The sequence below is a fragment of the Hemibagrus wyckioides genome, linkage group LG12, assembly GCF_019097595.1.
Source record: "Hemibagrus wyckioides isolate EC202008001 linkage group LG12, SWU_Hwy_1.0, whole genome shotgun sequence".
In the NCBI taxonomy this organism is placed as follows: Eukaryota; Metazoa; Chordata; class Actinopteri; order Siluriformes; family Bagridae; genus Hemibagrus; species Hemibagrus wyckioides.
The window spans coordinates 12,162,626-12,185,945 of NC_080721.1; the positions used below are offsets into that span (position 1 = coordinate 12,162,626).

Genomic DNA, 23,320 nt, shown 5'->3' on the forward strand with positions numbered 1-23,320 from the left:
GGTGTGTGTGTGAGTGAGTGTGAGGGTGAGGGTGTGAGTGTGTGAGTGAGGGTGTGAGGGTGTGGGTGTGTGTGTGAGGGTGTGGGTGTGTGTGTGAGGGTGTGGGTGTGTGTGAGGGTGTGAGTGTGAGGGTGTGAGTGTGTGTGTGTGTGTGAATTGGAAACCTTTAATTTTTTTTAATTTTTTTATTAAAATTTTGTATAAAGATTTTTTGATGCTGGTGGCTTTGAATTACTTACAAAAAAGGAATATTTACTCATTTTTTAATTGTTTCTTTATTTTTTTCTTCTAAAGATGAAATACAGACAGTTCGATGGGATTTTATACCCAGTTTGTATTATTCTTTTAGGGACAGTGTGATTTGGGGGGTTGGAGGGGGTATAGATTGTCCTACAGGATCGTCACAGTGTGGGATCACAGAAAGTGCTACTGAAATCATTTCAGATGACGTGTTTAGTGATTTACCAAAAATCAAGCAGTAAATCAATATAAAAAAAAAAAGATATATTACTTTACACCATGAACGAAAGTACACACTACAGGTCATTCAGAGCAGTATGATCTGATCTCACAAAAAACTATAGAAAAGCTTAGATTTTTACAAATAATACTAAAACCAGAAAAACCAAGCACTGATTTGATAAATCTAAACTTCTCCTAAACATCTTTAAATGTCATTCTTACATGATGGGAGTTTCATGATGAAGGAACGACACTCAAAGACCGCACCAAAGAAACGCCACAGTTTCTAAAACATTATAAAATCATCCACTTGTAGACAAAAGCAGCCTTGAAAAACACACTGCAACACCTCGCTGAGAGAAATCCTGTGTGCAGGAACGAGTCTTTCCATCACGTTCAACACATTAACATTGTTCAGTTAATGTACTTAGAGGATTAATGGGGTTACAGAAAGCAAGGACACACACACAGAGTACCTTTAATACAACGTCCACCAAAATTCCTAATGTGCACTGATCAGGCATAACATTATGACCACCTGCCATCAGAACCAGCATTAACTTCTTCAGCAGTTTGAGCAACAGTAGCTCGTCTGTTGGATCGGATCACACGGGCCAGCCTCCGATCCCCACGTCCATCAATGAGCCTTGACCGTCTATGACCCTGTCACCGGTTCACCACTGTTCCTTCCTTGGACCACTTTTGATAGATACTGACCACTGCAGACCGGGAACACCCCACAAGAGCTGCAGTTTTGGAGATGTTCTGATCCAGTGGTCTAGCCATCACAATTTGGCCCTTCATCAAACTTAAAGCTCAAATCCTTACACTTGTCCATTTTTCCTGCTTCTAACATCAACTTTGAGGACAAAATGTTGACTTGCTGCTCTAATATATCCCACCCACTAACAGGTGCCATGATGAGGAGATACTCAGTCTTATTCACTTCACCTCTCACTGGTCATAATGTTATGGCTTCACGCCTCTGGCATGACAAGAGAACCTGTGCTGCCACACTAGCACCTCCTTGTGGAGACTGTCAAACATGAGCATCTTAGAACATACAGTACAGGAGCCATGACATGCTTTATATATAACATTATACAGTTTATAGATATTTTACTATACAGCACTCTCTCTCTCTCTCTCTCTCTCTCTCTCTCTCTCGTTCTCAAAATACAGGGTGCATTGAAGAGTCTGTGATTTTCTAATATTGATCCAGTGATGGAACGCACAGTTATATAATTCATATTAATTGGAAATATGGACAAGTTAAAAAAAAAGAAAGACTCTCCAATAAATAGCCCGAATATTATTGTACACATTTTAAAAAAAAGTATTTAATAGTTTGTTAAATAAATCAGATTTCTTTTGTACAGTTTAAAGAGTACCTGAGATTAATGCACAAAATGAATATACATACAGATTACATTTGTGTGTAAGCTGCAGCGCCTGCTAGAGCGTCAAACATGATAGGAACTACAGTAACTACTTACTGGTGCCGTGATCTAAGGTTATGCAAATCAAGACAGAGGATATCATGATATATGATAATTCTCACCTTCAGGAAGGTCTGTCTGCGTTTCTCACGCACACTGGCTGTGTGTTGGACAACACTCTCAAACATCAGACGAGCTAAACGGCGTGTTAGAGCTCAGAGACTGCTTTTGACTCTGATCCTAAAACTCAATTGTCCATCCTGCCTTTGGGATTAGTAGTGTGTGTGTGTGTGTGTGTGTGTGTGTGTGTGTGTGTATGAGCTACAGGTAAGTGCTGGGGTCGGCCAGGTGCAGGTACTCGGGGAAGCCATCGCTGCTGTGTCTCTGGCTCCTGCGTTGGCGTGTGGAGAGAGTCTTCCTTATCTCGTTCCCCCGTTTAGCGAGAGTGGAGACGATCAGATCGGCCAAGTCCTGCTGCAGGCGCTGGAAGTTCTCTCTGAGAAACAGAACACACAGGTCGTATATGAGTGAGAGTGTGTATATATATATATATATACACATTCCTTCATTAATCTTTATGATAACATGTTCATTGTAAACTCTACATAGATTTCCATGGGCCTTTTTCTTATTTACTAAGGTATTGTATTAGCGCATTAATAAACTCTATATCTATATATATATATATATATATATATATATATATACCACCTGCCTAATATTGTGTTGGTGCTGCCAAAACAGCCCTGACCCGTCCTGCACTGTGTATTCTGACCAACAGTATCAACAGTAGCTCGTCTGTTGGATTGGATCACACGGGCCAGCCTTCTCTCCCCACGTGCATCACTGAGCCTTGACCGCCCATGACCCTGTCACCGGTTCACCACTGTTCCTTCCTTGGACCACTTTTAATAGATACTGACCACTGCAGACCAGGAACACCCCACAAGAATTTTGGAAATGCTCTGATCCAGTGGTCTAGCCATCACAATTTGGCCCTTCATCAAACTTAAAGCTCAAATCCTTACACTTGTCCATTTTTCCTGCTTCTAACATCAACTTTGAGGACAAAATGTTGACTTGCTGCTCTAATATATCCCACCCACTAACAGGTGCCATGATGAGGAGATCATCAGTCTTATTCACGTCACCTGGCACTGGTCATAATGTTATGGCTAATCCGGTGTATATTTAATCACATTACAACAATATTGCCATTTTTTTTGCTTATTTATTTGCTTGTGTATTATGAAAATATAATCAGTGTTGTAACAATACTAAGGAAGGTAACCATGACAACAGTGTGACTGCAGACTGTAATAATGACGGTCATTTTAACTTTCGGTCGTTTTTCAAGAAAGGTAGAAAATGAACTATAGCTGGATCCAGTTTGTAGTAAATGTCAGAGCTGCACATGATATCCATTAAACTGTGTAGATACTGTGATAACTGAACGACAGATCAGAATGATCTCTTTCTCAGCAACTCGTCTTTTAGATAAGTGTTTTCTTACGCTGTGGGTGGAGTGGGCAGGTTGTAATTCTGTCCTGTTACACCTTTCAGCCAGTAGGTCATCTCCTTTCCTTTACCCTGAAAAGAAACACCCTTCCTTACAAACAGTTTCACATACAGGAAGTGCTTCCATGCGAGTCCGAGTTAGCTTGTGGCACTGACTCTTACCTTGAGGAAGGTCTCGCCTCGTGTCTCATACTCAAACTGACAGTCTGTCCTCTGTAGGATATTAATAGTGGACTGGCTCACATGGATCCTCAGAGCTGTGTGGGCAATAAATATAGAAATATAACAGAATGGATATTCAAAGTTGCTCAGCTATGTTTACGGAAAGCCGTTCTCATGTGTGTGTGTGTGTGTGTGTGTGTGTGTGTGTGTGTGTCTTACGCAATCCTGTTGACTCCATTCGTGAAGCAGTGTTCACTGTGTCTCCGAATAAGCAGTAACGTGGCATTTTATTGCCCACAACACCTGCTGCACAGGGTCCTACACACAATCACACACTTTATCATATCATATCATATCAGGATACAAATCAGGGCTCAGTAACACAAGCTCAAAACAGGGTACACGGTGATCTTACATTATAACCTCTGGACTTGACCGTTAAATAGGTAGATGTCATTTACATTAACCTTTATTGCTGTACGTTCATCACCGAAGGAGCAAAGGTGAACGTGTACCTGAGTGGACGCCTATACGGATCCACAGCGGTATTCCTGGTAGGTGGCGAAGCTGAAATGTTCCCATGAACTCCAAAATATCCAGAGCCATGAGACAGATGTCCACCGCATGCCTGTTCCCATTTCGCCGTGGCAAACCGGACGCCACCATGTATGCATCGCCAATGGTCTCCACCTCGGGGACGGAGAACGGAAAATGACCGATTACTTGATGATTTTTTAAAATTTCAATTCAATTCAATTTATTTTGTATATTACAATGAACGTTGTCTCAAAGCAGCTTTACAAAAGAAGAAAACAGAGAAAGGGGAGGGGGAAAAATAATAATAAAAAATAAAAAATAACTAATTAACTAGAAATAAGAATAAATTATTAAATTCTATAATTAGACTATTTCATCCCTAATGAGCAAGCCTGTGGCAATGGTGGCAAGGAAAAACTCCCTGGGATGGAAAGGAAGAAACCTTGAGAGGAACCAGGCTCAGAAGGGAACCCATCCTCATTTGGGTGACACTAAACAGAAAATAATGTAACTGTAGCTGCTTTCTACAACAGCAATCAATGACCCATGAGGAACTATTAGGTCATTGTAGTTTCTAAGGTCATTATAAACACTAGTTCTTTGCTGTCACAGGCTGACAGATGAAATGGCAGATCTGTGATGGTGTGAAAGTGTAAATTTCTCCTTACATTGTTCAGATAACTTATATATTTGTGTGTGTGTGTACCTTATAGACGTCATGGCTGTCGAGGATGCTGTCGAAGTTTTTATACATGTCGTTGAGCATGTCCACCACCTCCATTGGTGTGCTGTAGTGGCAGAGGGTGGTGAAGCCCACAATATCGCTGAAGTAAATGGTGACCTCGTCAAACAACTCTGGCTCCACGCGACCCGTCTCCTTCAGGGAGCGCACCACAGGCCTGGGAGAGTGTGGGGAAAAAATCAGAATCCAAAAAAGCTTTTTCAATAGTTGAAACAAACCTGCTATTTGATTGTCTCCCTTTACCTCATAAGTAGTTTGTACAATGCTACAATCTTATCTTTACTTGTTAGAGTTATACATCTACTGAAAAAAACTGTAGAAACTCCACTGTTCACATTGTTCCCCTCAAAGGTATTTATAAAATCATAAAAAGATTGATGAGTGCTTACGTTTATGACTACCTGCAGTGTGCGTCATCAAACCTGCACCTCTGTCATTAGAAAGCATTCATGCCTTTAGATTTATTATGGTCGATCCTGCAACACTGCTGCATTTGCTGTTGTTTAATTTTCAATTAACAGGTTTATACGCTGATCAGGCATAACATTATGACCACTGACAGGTGAAGTGAATGAGACTGATGATCTCCTCATCATGGCACCTGTTAGTGGGTGGGATATATTAGAGCAGCAAGTCAACAGTTTGTCCTCAAAGTTGATGTGTTAGAAGCAGGAAAAATGGACAAGCGTAAGGATTTGAGCTTTGAGTTTGATGAAGGGCCAAATTGTGATGGCTAGACCACTGGATCAGAGCATCTCCAAAACTGCAGCTCTTGTGGGGTGTTCCCGGTCTGCAGGGGTCAGTATCTATCAAAAGTGGTCCAAGGAAGGAACAGTGGTGAACCGGAGACAGGGTCATGGACGGTCAAGGCTCAATGAGCGAAGGCTGGCCCGTGTGATCCGATCCAACAGACGAGCTACTGTTGCTCAAATTGCTGAAGAAGTTAATGCTGGTTCTGATAGAAATGGGTCAGAATACACAGTGCAGGACGGGTCAGGAAAAGGGGGACCAACACAATATTAGGCAGGTGGTCATAATGTTATGCCTGATCAGTGTATAAATGCTCTTTTTACATGTTGTATCTATAGTACCAGCTCACTCAAATTCGTGTGTGTGTGTGTGTGTGTGTCACACCCGGGCAGCAGCATGAAGTTGAGTTGGTCAGCTCGGTCTCTCTCTGCCTTGTACAGCGCGGTTCTCTCCTCCACCAGATGCTCCAGGTTGCGTGAGTACATCTGTAGCCGTCTGATCAGGTTGTCCATGTAGCTAGCATTGGCCTGGTCATGCAGGTTACTGTTTTTAAAAAATCCACACACAGACACACACACTGAGAGCCCAAACATAGATGACCTGACAGAGGGTCAAGATGTCCTTCTGTCTCAGTTAAAGTCTGTCTTTCTTTTAGCTTGGACTGAAACAAACCTGAAGATCTTCCCCAAAGAGATCTCAATCTTCTTAAAGTCCGGTCTCTTTTCCGGATCCTCGTCCCAACAGCTCTTAATCAGCACATAGAGCTAGATAAAAACAAAAAATTAAAATATAATTTCATTGTTCAGAAGGTGAATGAAGTTGATTTAATGCACTTCCAAATATTGTGGGAGAAAAATGATTGTAGTAGTAATGCTGTCTGGGTGGGAGGGGCATACTGTCTCTCCCTTGTCCACTAGACAATCATGGGCATCCGCTGTCCTCTTATACAGCATGAGTTTGAAAAGATTATGTGGCTGCCTACAGGGGTCTTCGAGGAAGCATGTGTTATTCTTATGTCATATAATAAGAGTGACATGGCTGGTGAACGGTAATTGGCTAAATTAGAGGGAAAAATGATATAGTCCAGTGCAGGAGATTAAGTATAGAAGGTGAGAGGGTTGTTAAGATTTTGTGCCGGAGGAAAATAGTGTTAAAATTATGTCAGTCCCTATAAGTCCCTGCATTTCAGTTCAGTGTGTGTGTGTGTGTGTGTGTGTTTGCCCACATCTTACCTCCACTTCTCTCTCTCCAGCCGTCTCAAAGTTAATGTCGGGTCTGAATATGTTGGGTCCGTTCGGACACTGAACTCGGTACAGTTTCTCTAGAGAGCGGCGGGGAAGAGGAGAGAAGACAGTTACACTCTTTAGACAATATCACTACTGCTGTCTGTAAACTTAGCTTTAAAATAAATATCCTTATAATAAAGTGAAGCGAAGATGCTTAATGTAATGACAGACGCCTGAGTCACTGGATTTCATTTACTTTCGAGCGAGCGAGGCCTGTCTCTTTGTTTTACTCTTTATCCAACATGCAGCTGACCGACAGAATGATTGTGTTCTGGCCTCGTGACCAGCACGTAAAGAGGTCCGGCACCTCTGTCATTAGAAAGTATTTATGCCTTTTTTATGCATTTTTTATGGTTTTAAGGGATTGATTGTTTATAGTTGCGGAAACGTAAGTGAGTCTTGTCTTAAAGATGTTCCATATTAAATTAATTAGATTAAATGTAGCTATAAATGCATAGAAAGCCCATCATCCTCATAAAGAGTGTATAAGAGTGAATAAATATTTCAGTTAATAAAAAACTTTATACACCACACCTTGTGTATAATTCTTTACTAATCATCTGTGATCTGTTGGTTATGAAATAGTAGCTGTCATTCTTAAACTATGTGTGTGTGTGTGTGTGTGTGTTTATCACACCCAGGCAGCAGCATGAAATTTGACCAGCACCTAAAGAGGTCCAGTTCTGTTGTTTTTTTATGCCGTTACCTGCGACATCAGCGCAGTTCTCGGTGAAGAAAGGACACTCTCTCAGAATGATCTCATGAGCGATTACGGCAAAACTGTAGACGTCTCCTTTCTGAGAGATCCCCAGCGTGCGCATGTGTTCAGGAGCGGTCCACAGGTCTGGCGGATAGACGAGAACAGAGATGTTTCAGAGATCTTTTGTGTATATGATAATCTAAATAATCTAACATATGAAATGCACAAGATCACCGTATGAACAACAGACCTTTCCCTGGTGTCAGGATAGTATTGCAGCCAAAGTCTGTGATTTTCACCACCATGCGGTTGTCCACCACACAGTTGGTGGATTTGAGCCTCCCGTGTATCTCTATATTACTGGAGTGCAGGTACGACATGCCCTGATATACCAACCAGAGGAGAGAGGGTGTCACACATTACTCCTTTGACGTTCTAATGCTCTTCCTAACTAGGGACAATATTAAGGTACAATAAACACAGATAATGGCTTATAATGATCCCATCAGCCAATATTATCAGTTATTGAAAGTCTTGCAACTCCTTAAACACACTAATAAAATGATCTAATCAGCTGATCACAAAACAAGTGATCAGTCGCAGCACAAGGGAGTGAAAAATAGCCATAGCAATGTATTTACTTTTTAGTTATCTCAGTGCTAAATTGCTAGCAGAATAAAGTAATGAACTTCATGTTCAGACAAAGTTGACTGTAAAATTACAGACATCAAAGTGATGTGTACCATGCTATTGTGCTTGCGTACACACAAACAGCCTTGTTCTGCATTTTCATCTCCAGCGGCTCATAAAAACCCAGGCTTCAGGCAATAAAGCACTGGATAAACTCCAGAATGACAGGAATTTCTTCAAAGGAAAAAAACGAGAAAGGGAATGGTGCTTTGGTACGTTACTCCTTTCTGTACGTACCTTTGCGATGTCGTACATGACGGAGATCTTGAACTCCAGGTCCATGAAGCTCTCGTCTGGGTACGAGATCTTATCGTTGAGGACATACTGAAATCAGGATGGAAAGAAGTGCATGAGGTACTGTACGTTTTAGTGAATGACCTAAGAATTTCCACTCAAGGGTAAAACACAACCCTTTCCTATACACAGTTACAGAATTCTCAGAAAACAAGTAAATTTAATTGTGTTCTCGGAGGCCCTGGGGCGTTTGAGTGTGTGTGTGTGTGTGTGTGTGTGTTACCCTCAAAGAACCTCTCTCGCAGTACTCAAACACGCCGAACACTCCATACTCATATTTCACCGTGCCATAAAACTTTGTGAGGTTGTAGTAATCGATCCGCATCAGCTGATAGAGACAGACGGATAAAATAAGAAAGAATACACAATGAATATACTGACCAGGCGTAACATTATGACCACCTGCCTAATATTGTGTTGGTGCTGCCAAAACAGCCCATCATGCACTGTGTATCCTGACCCCTTTCTATCAGAACCAGCATTAACTTCTTCAGCAGTTTGAGCAACAGTAGCTCGTCTGTTGGATCCGATCATAAGGGTCAGCCTTCACTCCCCACGTGTATCAATGAGCCTTGACCGCCCATGACCCTGTCACCGGTTCACCACTGCTCCTTCCTTGGACCACTTTTGATAGATACTGACCCCTGCAGACCGGGAACACCCCACAAGAGCTGCAGTTTTGGAGATGCTCTGATCCAGTGGTCTAGCCATCACAATTTGGCCCTTCATCAAACTCAAAGCTCAAATCCTTACACTTGTCCATTTTTCCTGCTTCTAACATCAACTTTGAGGACCAAATGTTCACTTGCTGCTCTAATATATCCCACCCACTAACAGGTGCCATGATGAGGAGATCATCAGTCTTATTCACGGCACCTGGAACTGGTCATAATGTTATGCCTGATCGGTGTACATTAAGCAAGTTTTAACCTTTAGTAATCAGTTAGAGGTAATAATCAGTATAGTAAGTTCTTCCTTTTTAATTTACTGCACACTGACACACTACTTCTGACTCACTTAAACAGATTTATTTATTACATTAACATCAGAAGTCATAACGTTCACATGAAGTTTAGATGATGAGGAAGTGTGAGGCACTAACGAGCTCATGGAGGTGAAAAACACGGGCTGCTATCATTTTCACACATAAATCTTTTGCATTTACAGCTGCAGCTGATAGACTACATGAACTTCCTGCCATAAACACTCAGGGTGGGATTCACACAAATCATTTCACTGAAAAGCTGCAGATAAGATTATTTAGATTCTAACACAACACACACACACACATTTAACTAATTCTCAGAAAGTACAGATCATTATCTGTATCTATCACACACACACACACACACACACACACACACATTTAACTAATTCTCAGAAAGTACAGATCATTATCTGTATCTATCACACACACACACACACACACACACACACATGCACTGCATAAGGATGAATGATGATAGACTAGAATGAAGGATGTTACTCACAGAATTGAGTTCAATACGCTGTTCCTCCATGAAATCTCCATCAGAATGCTTTAGCTCTTTGAGAATAACAAGCTGAAAAAGCGTGTGTGTGTGAGAGAGAGAGAGAGAGAGAGATAATGAGGATGAGAACATGATAGACACAGCATGACAGTGTGGGTCACAAACACAGAGAAAGGAAGGGGACAAATGGAGAAACCTTTTTGTCGTAGCGTCCTCTCCGTATCTGATACGTGCTGTCTCTCCGTTTGTCCTCATCGATCTAATCAACACAGACAAACAAAGCAAATAGCACAAAATACACAAGTAAAGAACAACAGGGTAATATAATATAAAAAAATAATTCTATCTGCTATCAGTAAAGATTCATTTCCAGAGATGTACAGCTTTCAAAACTCTTAAAACTCTGTCAGCTCCTTATAATGATCTGTACTTTCTGAATTAGTTAAATGGGTGTGTGTGTGTGTGTGTATTACTTTAAGAGAGATGTGGCTTGGCTCTCTGCTGTCTAGGGGCACGATGAGCTCTGAGTTTATATGAGCCCATTTCTTCTGATTGTAGCGCTGCTTCCTGTTCTGTCTGTAGAAGCACACACACACACACACACACACACGCATTAACTTGCAAATCAAACCCAAATCAAACTCCAGAAGAATGTGAAAATAAACACCCCCCTGAGCTCAGCATGTCGGGTTTTTCCATGAATAACTTGTTTTTTAATTTGAATCAGAACCAATTTCAGCTCTTTTCTCCAACACGGAGGCGGTTCTGGGAAACAGATGACCTTTAGAAGAACCGCGAGTTTGTGACCCGATCCATAACCGACCTTGAGCTCATACTTTATCATGCGGGCCGAAACACATGCAGTGGATTGTTTCTGTATGTTCTGAAAATGTGTGTGTTAGTAATTATTGTAATAGTGTGATAATTCTTTGTATCACACCAATCAGCCATAACATTATGACCACCTGCCTAATATTGTGTTGGTCCCCCTTTTGCTGCTCAAACAACCCTGACCCATCGAGGCATGGACCAGGTAAGTGACGCACACACACCTGGCCATTCACATGATGTAAAAGAAAACGTGATTCATCAGACCAGGCCACCTTCATCCATTGCTCCATGGTCCAGTTCTGATGTTCTGACTGGTCTGTGGCTATGCAGCCCCCATACACAACAAACTATGATGCACTGTGTATGCTGACAGAACCAGCATTAACTTCTTCAGCAGTTTGAGCAACAGTAGCTCGTCTGTTGGATCGGATCACACGGTCCAGCCTTCGCTCCCCACGTGCATCAATGAGCCTTGACCGTCCATGACCCTGTCACCGGTTCACTACTGTTCCTTCCTTGGACCACTTTTGATAGATACTGACCACTGCAGACACCCCACAAGAGCTGCAGTTTTGGAGATGCTCTGATCCAGTGGTCTAGCCATCACAATTTGGCCCTTCATCAAACTCAAAGCTCAAATCCTTACGCTTGTCCATTTTTCCTGCTTCTAACACATCAACTTTGAGGACAAAATGTTGACTTGCTGCCTAATATATCCCACCCAATAAAGGTGCCATGATGAGGAGATCATCAGTCTTATTCACGTCGCCTCGCAGTGGTCATAATGTTATGGCTGATCATGTATAGGATATAATATCATGTATAGGATATAATATCATGTATTTTTTAAACATTAGAGTCAAAAAAGCCCTCAAAACAGGAGGAAATCTGTACAATCATTTAATGTCTCAGGGAATCAAACAAAGCGCTGTGTATTTCTGTCTTGCCAAATTTAGTTAGATGTAGTTTATATTATGCACGTTACCTGTAGAAGACGAAAGCAATAGCGGTAGCGAGTACAACGCTGATTCCAAGCACAATCATTATGATATCATGTATCTCCAGGCCTGCAGGTTACATCACACACACACACACACACACACACCATGAACAATGCAGCATGAAGGAAAAGCTTTCAGGCGTGTATTAATATGCAGATTTTGCTACCGTTAGCAGGTCTGTCATCAGGCAGTCGAGAGCCTGGCCAGGGCAGGTCAGGGTTACTGTGGTTCAGCGTGGTCATGTTGTTGGAGTTATCAAACACAAACAATGTCTTATACTAGAAAAAAAAGGAGACCAAGGTCACCACCGGTATAATTACTAAGGAAATATAACTAAGACTATTCTCTAGAAATGCTGATGATTAGGTTTTCACGTGTAAGTTCCAGTTCAAATGATTTCAGTTTTATATAAAACTGACATTAGCTTCAGCATGTGTTGTCTAGCATTACTCAAAGAACCATCAGACTGATACAGCAAATTATTTTGTACCACTACCGGTGTATTAGAATTGTCTGATGTGTGATATGGGCTGACCTGAATGGTGCTGGTTGTGTACATCAAAGAAAAATTCACATTTCTGTCTCCGCTCTCATCTAAATCGTAGCGACCACCTAGTCCTGATCCCAAACACACACATAAACACACAAAGAGCAATGTGTTAATATTGACCACTCTCAGAGGTAGAAACACACAACCACTTTAGACCCTGCCGACACACTTCCACTCTGGACAGTGTAAAGAAAAGACAACAGTATCTCTCGGATCTGGACATTTACTCTGGCTGGAGGATTTGTAAATCAATATAGCAGCCTCAGGGTCATGAAAATGTGATGGACGAAGCACCCTACCCTCAAAGGACAGGTTTCGGAAGGGGTTGTCGCTGGGAAGGTTGGCGGTGATGTTCCTCGTGTCCAGGCCCTGACCTGAGAGTAACATCGCCCTCATGACTTGACTAAAGAGAACCACGCCATCATAATAACCTGCAACGTAATCGTTCAGATTCTACAGGGATACACAGAGAGAGGGAAAATGAGAGAGAGAGAGAGAGAGAGAGAGAAGGGGGGAACTTGTGAACAAAAACTGTGTATAGTTGCTTTTTGAAACTCTACAGTGTTTAACTCCACTGTTGTATTGTAATACAAATGAATATGTGTTAATTGAGCTTCGTGCAATCAGTCTGATTTCAGTATGACACACACTTACTGTGGAATTGTAGGGCCAGCCGGGCAGACTGTAGTTCCGTACACTGTGCAATGTCAGCACCAGGACATCCCTCATAAATTCAAACGAAGATGTGTTGATGTGATATCCGTGACTGAGAGCCAGAAAAAATACACACTTATACGCTTGATCATGAAGCCATGAAGTAACCACCTTTTTCACGAAATGCTACTACGCTTAAGTTGATTTCTCCTCATATAAAATAACAGGCCAAAAACAATGGAGAGTCGGATATCGGACAAAACGACACACGTCCTCTTACTCCATTATTATTATTATTATTATTATTATTATTATTATTATTATTATTATTATTATTATTATTATTATTATTATTATTATTATTATTATTATTATTATTATTATTATTATTATTATTATTATTATTATTATTATTATTATACTGCAGACCCAGCACATCATTATACATACAACACTTTCATCATCATTAGGGTATATTTAGGAAGGAAAACATTTAAAATGCTTCTGTAAGGGTTCGGGGTGACAGAAAGTGTGAGAGCAAAAGCAGGCTTACTTAAAAATGTCTATAAGGATGAAGGCGATTTCCTTGCTGACGGTCATCTCGCTTTTAATGGATAGGATGTCGTCTGGGCCTCCACACAGGATGAAAACTAGACGAGAGAGGTTCAGGAAGTTAGATCCATATACAACAAACATACTTCACTTCATGAAGAGGAAAAAGTATATATAGAGAGAGAGAGTGTGCAAGACTAAATATAAAACTGACTTAATTAAGGAGCAATGTGCTGTGGTGATTTTTAATATTATACCACAGCGTTTACAATACTGCAGGAAGTGTTGGTTAATTTGCTATAATATTAGCGCTGACAATGGTGCCAGATAAAAGGTTCACACTGTATATGCAAAATAAAATGGAGAACATATGAGAAGAATATATATTTAATACCAAGTGTGTTAGGATGCACAGAGGATACATTTTCTTTTTTATTCCCGTCTTCCTAAAGCCGACCTCAAGCCTGATCTGAACATATCGAACCAGACACTCTTCTTCTTTTTCTTCTTTTAAGTGGTTGAGTTGGTTTTACCTTTGCGTCGTTGTATTTGTATTATTTCAGGATATACGCATCTTGGGCTCATAATTTTTTGCAGATAAATATTAAAACAGGTTCAATTTGCTTTTGTTTTCCAACCTAAACCCGAACCTTCCGTAAAGACTGGTGGATTGTTGCTTACTGTTGCTGTGTCTGTTTGGATCTGACAAAGCCAAAGAGATCTCTTCTTTACTGCGCAACACCTTCCTGCTGATCAGAGTGGAAAACGGAGCCGTCGCGGCTTCCAACGCATTAATGTACCTGCGGAAGACAGAACCATAGAACCATAGACAATGAGGAAAAAACAATATATATATATATATTTGGCTAGAGAGAGAGAGAGAGAGAGTGAGAAAGGAACTATACCAGAAGCACTCCTCTGAGATGCTCTGTTGTTTGTAGATGTAAGCCCTCTGCCAGTGTTTGGGCTTGAGTCTGGGCACTGTCACATTCCAGAAATGAACAAAGAAGCTCGAGACTTTCCGAGCCGGAGGCAGAAGGCGCGTCAGCTTTTCCTTGCCGTCACAGGACAGGCCAAAACTCCCCGCAGATATTACAGGTATGGTCAGAGTCAAACCCACCTCCTGACTGAGAAATAAACACACAAGTGAATTACTTAGAGCTATGCAGAGTTATGTCGCACTCATCTTCTCTGTTTTAAACCACCGTAGACATACGCACTGAGATCTGAAAGTGATGAGAAGATATCCATCCATCCATTTTCTGTAGCACTTATCCTACACAGGGTCATGGGGGGCCTGAAGCCTATCCCAGGGCCACATAGCAGGCTATTTAGAGATGCTTTAGACTGAGAGAGGAAACTAAAGTATCCCTGTAGAACAGGGTAAACATGCTCACTCCATGGACACTCCTGGGGCCAGGAGTTGAACCACCCCAGAAGTGCAGGGCAACCATGCTAACCGCCCCACAGTACACAAAGCCCTGCGGTCCAAACACTTATAATCACTACAGCTCAGCAGTCACACTTCAAGAATGAGCTCTAACAATCTAACAAGTCTAAAGATTTAATAAAAGACCATTTTAAATGGGGGGGGGGGTATCACATATTATGTAAATGTTTGCAGTCATTTACTAGATTTACTTAAAATAAGCAATAAAACCATATTCACATTTATACACATATTTTAAATCACAGTCCATAGATCCATCCTTCTGTTATCTGTAGTAAATCAGTCTGATGATGAGGATGCCGAACTAACGATACGCAGCTTTCTAATCTATAGATAATACACACACCTACCCTCAGTGAAAACACTACAGCCAGTGTACCCTTCATCATTTATTTAAAATACACAGAAACACAGTCAACAAACCTGGCAACGGAAAGCATCCGTCGATTGCTCACACACCTGTACAGGTAAAGCAAACTGTGATCGTTCAGCACAATAGCCCAATGGGCGCAGCACAAACAAATTCTGCAAACCTAGAGACTGTAAGAGATACTGTACGAGATTTGGAGATGCAAATTAAATAAGAGTGTGTTTGTAGAGGCACTGATCACCGTGCTTCATCAGCCGACAGCTAATATTTCCTCAGGCTGACCCCTGTATATCCAAACACTAACAACAGCACAGTCAGATAACGAAGATGCTAAGGATTATGTATTTAGCAGATGTTTTTTCTCCACAGCTCGGTAGTTGTTTTCTGGTACATTAGGCTTTCCTTTCAAGGTCATACTAAATTGTTTGTATTTGCTATGATGCTTGTGCCGTAACAAGTTCATTGCTCTGAATGTCTACTCTTGGCCTGAGGTTTGAGTTTCACTCGTAAAGACTGCATTTGTTAAAGGATAAACCAGCATGAAGACCTGAGAGCTGTCTATGGAAGAAAAGCAAGCCTTAAATTTCAATCGTAGCCACTAAACAAGCATCATAGCCAACACAAACCATTTAGAATGTCCTTGAAAGAAAAGCCTAGTGTACCAACATCCAGATATCAGATGCTAGATGGGCAATAAGACACACCGGTCAGTCACAAGTTCCAGTAAAAATGAAAAGTTGTTTTTTTTGTGTCAGGCTAGCGATACGATCGAGAGAAAAGGAGAAATTCCTGACAATGACTGAGGGAGTGAATGAATGAATGAATGAAGGATGGAAGGAAGGAATGAAGTCATTTATGAAGAAATAAATTGAATAAATATGCTGAAATAAGTAGAACATATCTTTAGAAAATTAACTTTTATAAGGTAAAGAAATTACCCATATGGAGTCTAGCAAACGTAAAATATTTTAATGTCATTTTTTCATTTATCGAATTTTATGTAATCAGTTTAATTTGTGCCGATTCAATCAATATAATTTAATTGACAGAGATTCAACAGAATCACTAGTACAGAACTATTTCCGGGTAGCATCAAGAACACATTATAACATTACATTATTAGTAGTATTATAACAACAGTATTATAAATACCCGAAACTGCAGTAAATCGTTACGTCATACTTCAGACAGGAAGTTGACGCATTTCCGCACACGTGCAGTACAAATCGTGTTTCCGGAATGGAGTCGTGACTGTTATTAACAAGACCAGATCAGATTTACGAGTTCATGACTACGGTCAAATATGTCTAATTTTTTAAAAATCCGTGCCCCTCGTAAACCTACTGAAGATCAGACAGTCCAATTCCGAATAACGGCTATAATGTGGTGGAAGCTGTGGATGTAACGTAACCCTGGATCTGATTTATCATCTTTTAAAACTTGAAAACTACATTGAGAGCATGAGAACTTGTTTAAAATGAATAGCAAACAACATTGAAACCAGTTCCAATTTCCACTTGGCTGTCTTTAACATTAAGCACTATGTTTTTACCTCGAAACCTACAAAAACACAATCTCTCCTCATTAGAAACAAAATATATACGTGTTTTCACGTGTACTTCCATGGTTAATTTCCAAACACCTCACTGGTATCTATCAGACAGCTTCGCCTGAGCAAATAGGATCATACACACACTCGTAAATCCACGACCTTTATTCAGCCTTTAAGCTGCGCTTTATAGCCCTCGGGATTGGAATTGACGGGAAAACAGGATGAACGCAATTCCGACATGCTACGTTGTTGTCTGTAATATAGAAGCCAGCCTTCTTTAATCTGGAAATCAATGAAAAGATTTGTGCCATGTTTATGAACATCTGGTAGAAAACTCTTCTTTAAACACTGAACTAGGACTAACACAATTGTGTGCGTTGGAATACAAAACCGGTGGGGATATAAAAGGATGGGGCAACCAATGATGTGTGATATTTATCACGTTCCACTGTTCTGCACTAAGATACTCACTCCACGAGCTGGAACGTGGCATATGTACAGGACGGTCCAAGCATTGCACAGCCAACATCACCAGAGTTCTGGGAAACACACACACACACACACACACATGAATAATCAGTCAGAAAAAGAAATGTGTCCCGTGACAAATCACAAAATCTTTAAGTTGCCAAGTTCACTAAATCGTCGAATCTGACCAAAAAAATGTCCACTTTCGTCCACTAAAAGGCATTTAGCTTACAAAGATTGCCTCAAAGATATGAAAATATAACTGATTTCTTTTTGTTTTTGCTTGCACTAGCAGATAACTCACGTGTAGTGATTTGAGGATCTCCACTCCTTCACACGTGCTGCTCCCACACCCTCTGCGTCTGTAAAATGTGGTGTTAAACCCACTGAAGGTGCTCTTGATCGTGAAATTCAGGCCTGTTTCAAAAGATCAGACGTAACACAATTACATGTACAATAAATGAGTGATCACGTCAGCTGTAATATTGCAGAGAAGAGCTATAGTTACAGGCAGGTGACTAAATAAATAAATAAATAAATAAATAAAGTCTGTAACCATGTGCATCAGGAAGGAAATGTTTCATTAGGTGTCTAATCAAAAGATCATGAATTACTGGAACATGTGACTGATGTGTGTGTCTTCTTTCCCAAGGGTTTCCTGTTAGATTGTTTGTTTAAACAGTTAATAACTCTGCTCTTGGTTTGAGGCCTGAGTTTCACCTGGATGACTGCATTTGTTGTTAAAAGGGATAAACCATCATGAAGACCAGAGATCTGTGTATGGAAGACATTTGTTATTGTTCTTTCAGCTGCTCCCTGTTTGGGGTCGCCACAGAAGATCATTTGTTCTATATGGCATAGGTTTTATGCCGGATTCCCTTCCTGATGCAACCCACCCTTTAATGCGGGCTTGGGACCGGCACTGAGCGTTAACTCTTCACTGGCTGGGTTAGCACCCTGCCCGGGAAACGAACCCGGGCACGGCAATGAGAGTGCGGGACCCTGCTGCTGAAGCACTAGGAAGCGCAAAGTAATGCAAGACATTATGAAGCTGACAAAGCAGAAAATCAATCAAAGCCATCGCACAAGCATTGAATGTCCTGAAATATAAAGAACACGTTGGCCAAGGATAACAACAGCATTTGATGACAGAACCATTGAGAAAGCTGTGAAGAAAAACCCAGAAACAAGTCAGTGACATCACCAGTGACCCCTACAGGGCAGGGTGAAGGTCCCACAATCCACCTTCCAAAGAAGAGCAGAAATATAGAGGCCATACCACAAGAGGCAAACCACTCATCAGCAGGAAGAATCAGACGACCAGATTGTAATTCACAAAAAAATACAGAGTTGATCCAAAACTTCTGGAACTGAGATGAACCTTTATCAAATGAATGAAAAGGCCAAAGTGTGGAGGAAGAAAGGATGTGTTCGCGATCTGTAACATACGAGGTGAAACATGGTGGTGGTGTGATGGCTTGGGCTTCACGGCTGCTTCTGGAACTGGATCACTAATCTTTATTGACGATGGACTTCATGATCTACTGATTTACAGAGAAATCTATCCAAATTAATTGTGAGAAACTTCATCATGCAGCAAGACAATGATCCAAAACACACTGCCAACTGAGGAGAGGCCTTCATCAGTGGGTAAAGTGGATGACTGACCAACAGATAGGCAGAGGGACCTTAACCCACCTGAGCAGTGTGTCACCCCCTGAAGAGGAGATTGTAGGGAGAAACCCCTAAAATACAAACTACAATGGAAAGAAGCTGCAGCACAAGCCTGGAAAAGCATCTCAAAAGATGAATGCAGCAGTTTGGTGATTGCAAGCAAGAGGTATGTAGCCAAATATGAGGTGTAATCTATTTTCATTTAGTTTAAGACTTCCTATAATTCTGCTCACCTAAAAACTGATGGTCTGCCACCAAAAGTACCATTTTCTAAGTTGACTAACATGTAACGTATGCAATACATACCTAGATGTACATTTCAGGAAAGCTGAAATTAGGATCTATTTTTTGAGCTCAGGTGTGCTATATCAGTCATTATCACACTAACTGAACCCCAAACACCTCGTCCTAATGCAGACTCATCTTAAAACATGCCACAACCTCCTACACATTCACTAGATATCATTTCATTGACTCTGGTGGTAAATCACAAGTACTTTAATCACTAAAAGTTGTTTCAATGGAGTGAAACAATATAAGCTGCAATAAAACTATTTTGTTCCTCTATTTTCCTAATCATTGTCAGAAATAATAACAGCGGTTTCACAACATTAAATGTAACCACAAATGTGTGATGTGTCATTCATTAATAAGTTAATCGTTGCAGGTTCATTGTTTCAAATTGCTGTGATATAAGTGGAACAAAACACTTCAGCATGTGCTGTTGAAGTGCTTTAATGTACATTATAATCACTTATGTAGTGTATTTTATGATAACTTGTGTAATGTATAATATAATCACGTTTTTAATGTACCATGTTATGATCATGTGTGATGTACAACTGTAACGTGTATGATAATAACATGTATGATATACATTATTGTAACATGTATGATATACATTATTGTAACATATATAATGTATATTATGGTAACATGTATGATGTATATTATGGTAACATGTATAAAGTATATTATGGTAACATGTATGATGTACATTATGGTAACATGTATGATGTATATTATGGTAACATGTATAATGTATATTATGGTAACATGTATAAAGTATATTATGGTAACATGTATGGTGTATATTATGGTAACATGTATGATGTATATTATGGTAACATGTATAAAGTATATTATGGTAACATGTATGATGTATATTATGGTAACATGTATGATGTATATTATGGTAACATGTATGATGTATATTATGGTAACATGTATAAAGTATATTATGGTAACATGTATGATGTATATTATGGTAACATGTATAAAGTATATTATGGTAACATGTATGATGTATATTATGGTAACATGTATAAAGTATATTATGGTAACATGTATGATGTATATTATGGTAACATGTATGATGTATATTATGGTAACATGTATGATGTACATTATGGTAACATGTATGATGTATATTATGGTAACATGAATAGTGTATATTATTGTAACATGAATAGTGTATATTATGGTAACATGAATAGTGTATATTATGGTAACATGTATGATGTATATTATGGTAACGTATGATGTATATTATGGTAACATGTATGATGTATATTATGGTAACATGTATAAAGTATATTATGGTAACATGTATGATGTACATTATGGTAACATGTATGATGTACATTATGGTAACATGTATGATGTACATTATGGTAACATGTATGATGTATATTATGGTAACATGTATGATGTACATTATGGTAACATGTATGATGTACATTATGGTAACATGTATGATGTATATTATGGTAACATGTATGGTGTATATTATGGTAACATGTATGATGTACATTATGGTAACATGTATGATGTACATTATGGTAACATGTATGATGTACATTATGGTAACATGTATGATGTACATTATGGTAACATGTATGATGTATATTATGGTAACATGTATGGTGTATATTATGGTAACATGTATGATGTACATTATGGTAACATGTATGATGTACATTATGGTAACATGTATGATGTACATTATGGTAACATGTATGATGTATATTATGGTAACATGTATGGTGTATATTATGGTAACATGTATGATGTACATTATGGTAACATGTATGATGTATATTATGGTAACATGTATGATGTACATTATGGTAACATGTATGATGTACATTATGGTAACATGTATGATGTATATTATGGTAACATGTATGGTGTACATTATGGTAACATGTATGATGTACATTATGGTAACATGTATGATGTATATTATGGTAACATGTATGATGTACATTATGGTAACATGTATGATGTACATTATGGTAACATGTATGATGTATATTATGGTAACATGTATAAAGTATATTATGGTAACATGTATGATGTATATTATGGTAACATGTATAATGTATATTATGGTAACATGTATGATGTACATTATGGTAACATGTATGATGTATATTATGGTAACATGTATGATGTACATTATGGTAACATGTATGATGTACATTATGGTAACATGTATGATGTACATTATGGTAACATGTATGATGTACATTATGGTAACATGTATGATGTATATTATGGTCACTTGTGTAATGTATGTAATTTTTTTCTGTAAGGTGAATCTTACCTGTTGTGTCAGATTAAATGTTAGACTGATTAATGTAACCAGTATACACACCTGTCTGGTTATTAATTAGATTTTCATCCTCGATGGCCTTTTGCACGGCGATGCGGACATACTTCAGGCTCCAGAGTGAATCTTCGTCCTCCAGCAGCACGACGTTCAGCGAAAACGATGAATTTCTGCATTTCTCCGCGTCGAACCCGACCGTCACGGCCAACATCGCCGAGCAGCCGGCCAGCCACAGAACACCCAGCATGTCCGACTTCAGTCTGACCCAAAGAGCGTCGAAATACTCTTCCTGACCACTACACGTGGGCAGAAATAAAACCTGCGTTCAGATTAAAGCTGCTGTTTTTCATGTCTGTTCGGGGTTTTTTTTTTCCAATCAAGGTCAAAAATATGTTACTCCAACCTCCCAAAAAAACACACACACTCTCTACATAGTTTACAGCAAAATAATCCTTCGGGTGACAGAGGGTAAAAGTTTATCTTTTTATACTTTAAAATAATAATAATTATAATGATAAAAATTCGTTACACCTGGCACCTGAGGAGAAAGTGATTGACGCGCGCGCGTTCATGTGAAACTCTCGAGCACCTTGTCTCGCGCGTTAATCGACAACCTGTTAGGGAGACGTCACGAGGAGGAGGAGCAGGAGGAGGGGATAACCATAAAACCTCATATAAAGTCGATCAAACAGACTCTTGGGTTCAAAACACTTTTTAATATTACAGAATAGGCTGTTAACCGAAGTGTAACAGAGTGGTCAGAGTGGTCAGAGTGGTACATCCGAGTATTTGCCTCACACACTCCAGCTTTTTGGCTATATTTCAGGATTATGGCAGAAAAAGACTAAACTTGGACACCAGCTTAATGCCATATAGTCTATGATTGTATGCTGTTACCGCCACCACCATCACCACCACCATCAGCATCACCACCACCATCACTACAACCACCACCACAATCACCACCACCATCACTACAACCACCACCACCATCACCACCACCATCAGCATCACCACCACCGTCACTACAACCACTACCACCACCATCAGCATCACCACCACCATCACTACAACCACCACAATCACCACCACCATCACCACCACCATCACCACCACCATCACTACAACCACCACAATCACCACCACCATCACCACCACCATCACTACAACCACCACAATCACCACCACCATCACCACCACCATCACTACAACCACCACAATCACCACCACCATCACCACCACCATCAGCATCACAACCACCACAATCACCACCACCATCACCACCACCATCACTACAACCACCACAATCACCACCACCATCACCACCACAATCACCACCACCATCACCACCATCATCACCACCATCATATCCACGATATTTCCTGTGCTAAATTGGTGAGTGTAATAATCTGGTAAATAATCTATTATTGCATTTGTCACAAAATATGTTTCAAAAATGGCAACGCTAGACCCAAATATAATCGTCTACATGTGTGGCACAGTGTGAAGTTATAAGTTAAAAGGACCTCTGGTA

General features: G+C 40.0%; 1 protein-coding gene across 1 annotated transcript; it reads right to left on the bottom strand.

The window, feature by feature from the left end:
* Window positions 1-332: 332 nt before the first annotated feature.
* On the bottom strand, window positions 333-22,344 carry gucy2ca (guanylate cyclase 2Ca). Its single transcript, XM_058404291.1, has 28 exons — window positions 22,318-22,344; window positions 21,832-22,082; window positions 17,803-17,915; window positions 17,502-17,569; window positions 14,564-14,785; window positions 14,340-14,458; window positions 13,660-13,756; window positions 13,107-13,218; window positions 12,752-12,905; window positions 12,438-12,520; window positions 12,069-12,180; window positions 11,887-11,968; window positions 10,544-10,646; window positions 10,267-10,329; window positions 10,071-10,142; window positions 8,804-8,908; window positions 8,524-8,610; window positions 7,847-7,979; window positions 7,603-7,740; window positions 6,843-6,931; window positions 6,283-6,374; window positions 5,995-6,153; window positions 4,825-5,017; window positions 4,097-4,271; window positions 3,801-3,899; window positions 3,582-3,676; window positions 3,415-3,491; window positions 333-2,397 (listed from the first exon to the last, which is right to left on the bottom strand). The coding sequence occupies exons 2-28, from the start codon at window positions 22,031-22,033 to the stop codon at window positions 2,223-2,225; spliced, it is 3,219 nt and encodes a 1,072-aa protein (XP_058260274.1). The 5' UTR covers window positions 22,034-22,082; window positions 22,318-22,344; the 3' UTR covers window positions 333-2,222.
* Between the last annotated feature and the right edge of the window lie 976 nt (window positions 22,345-23,320).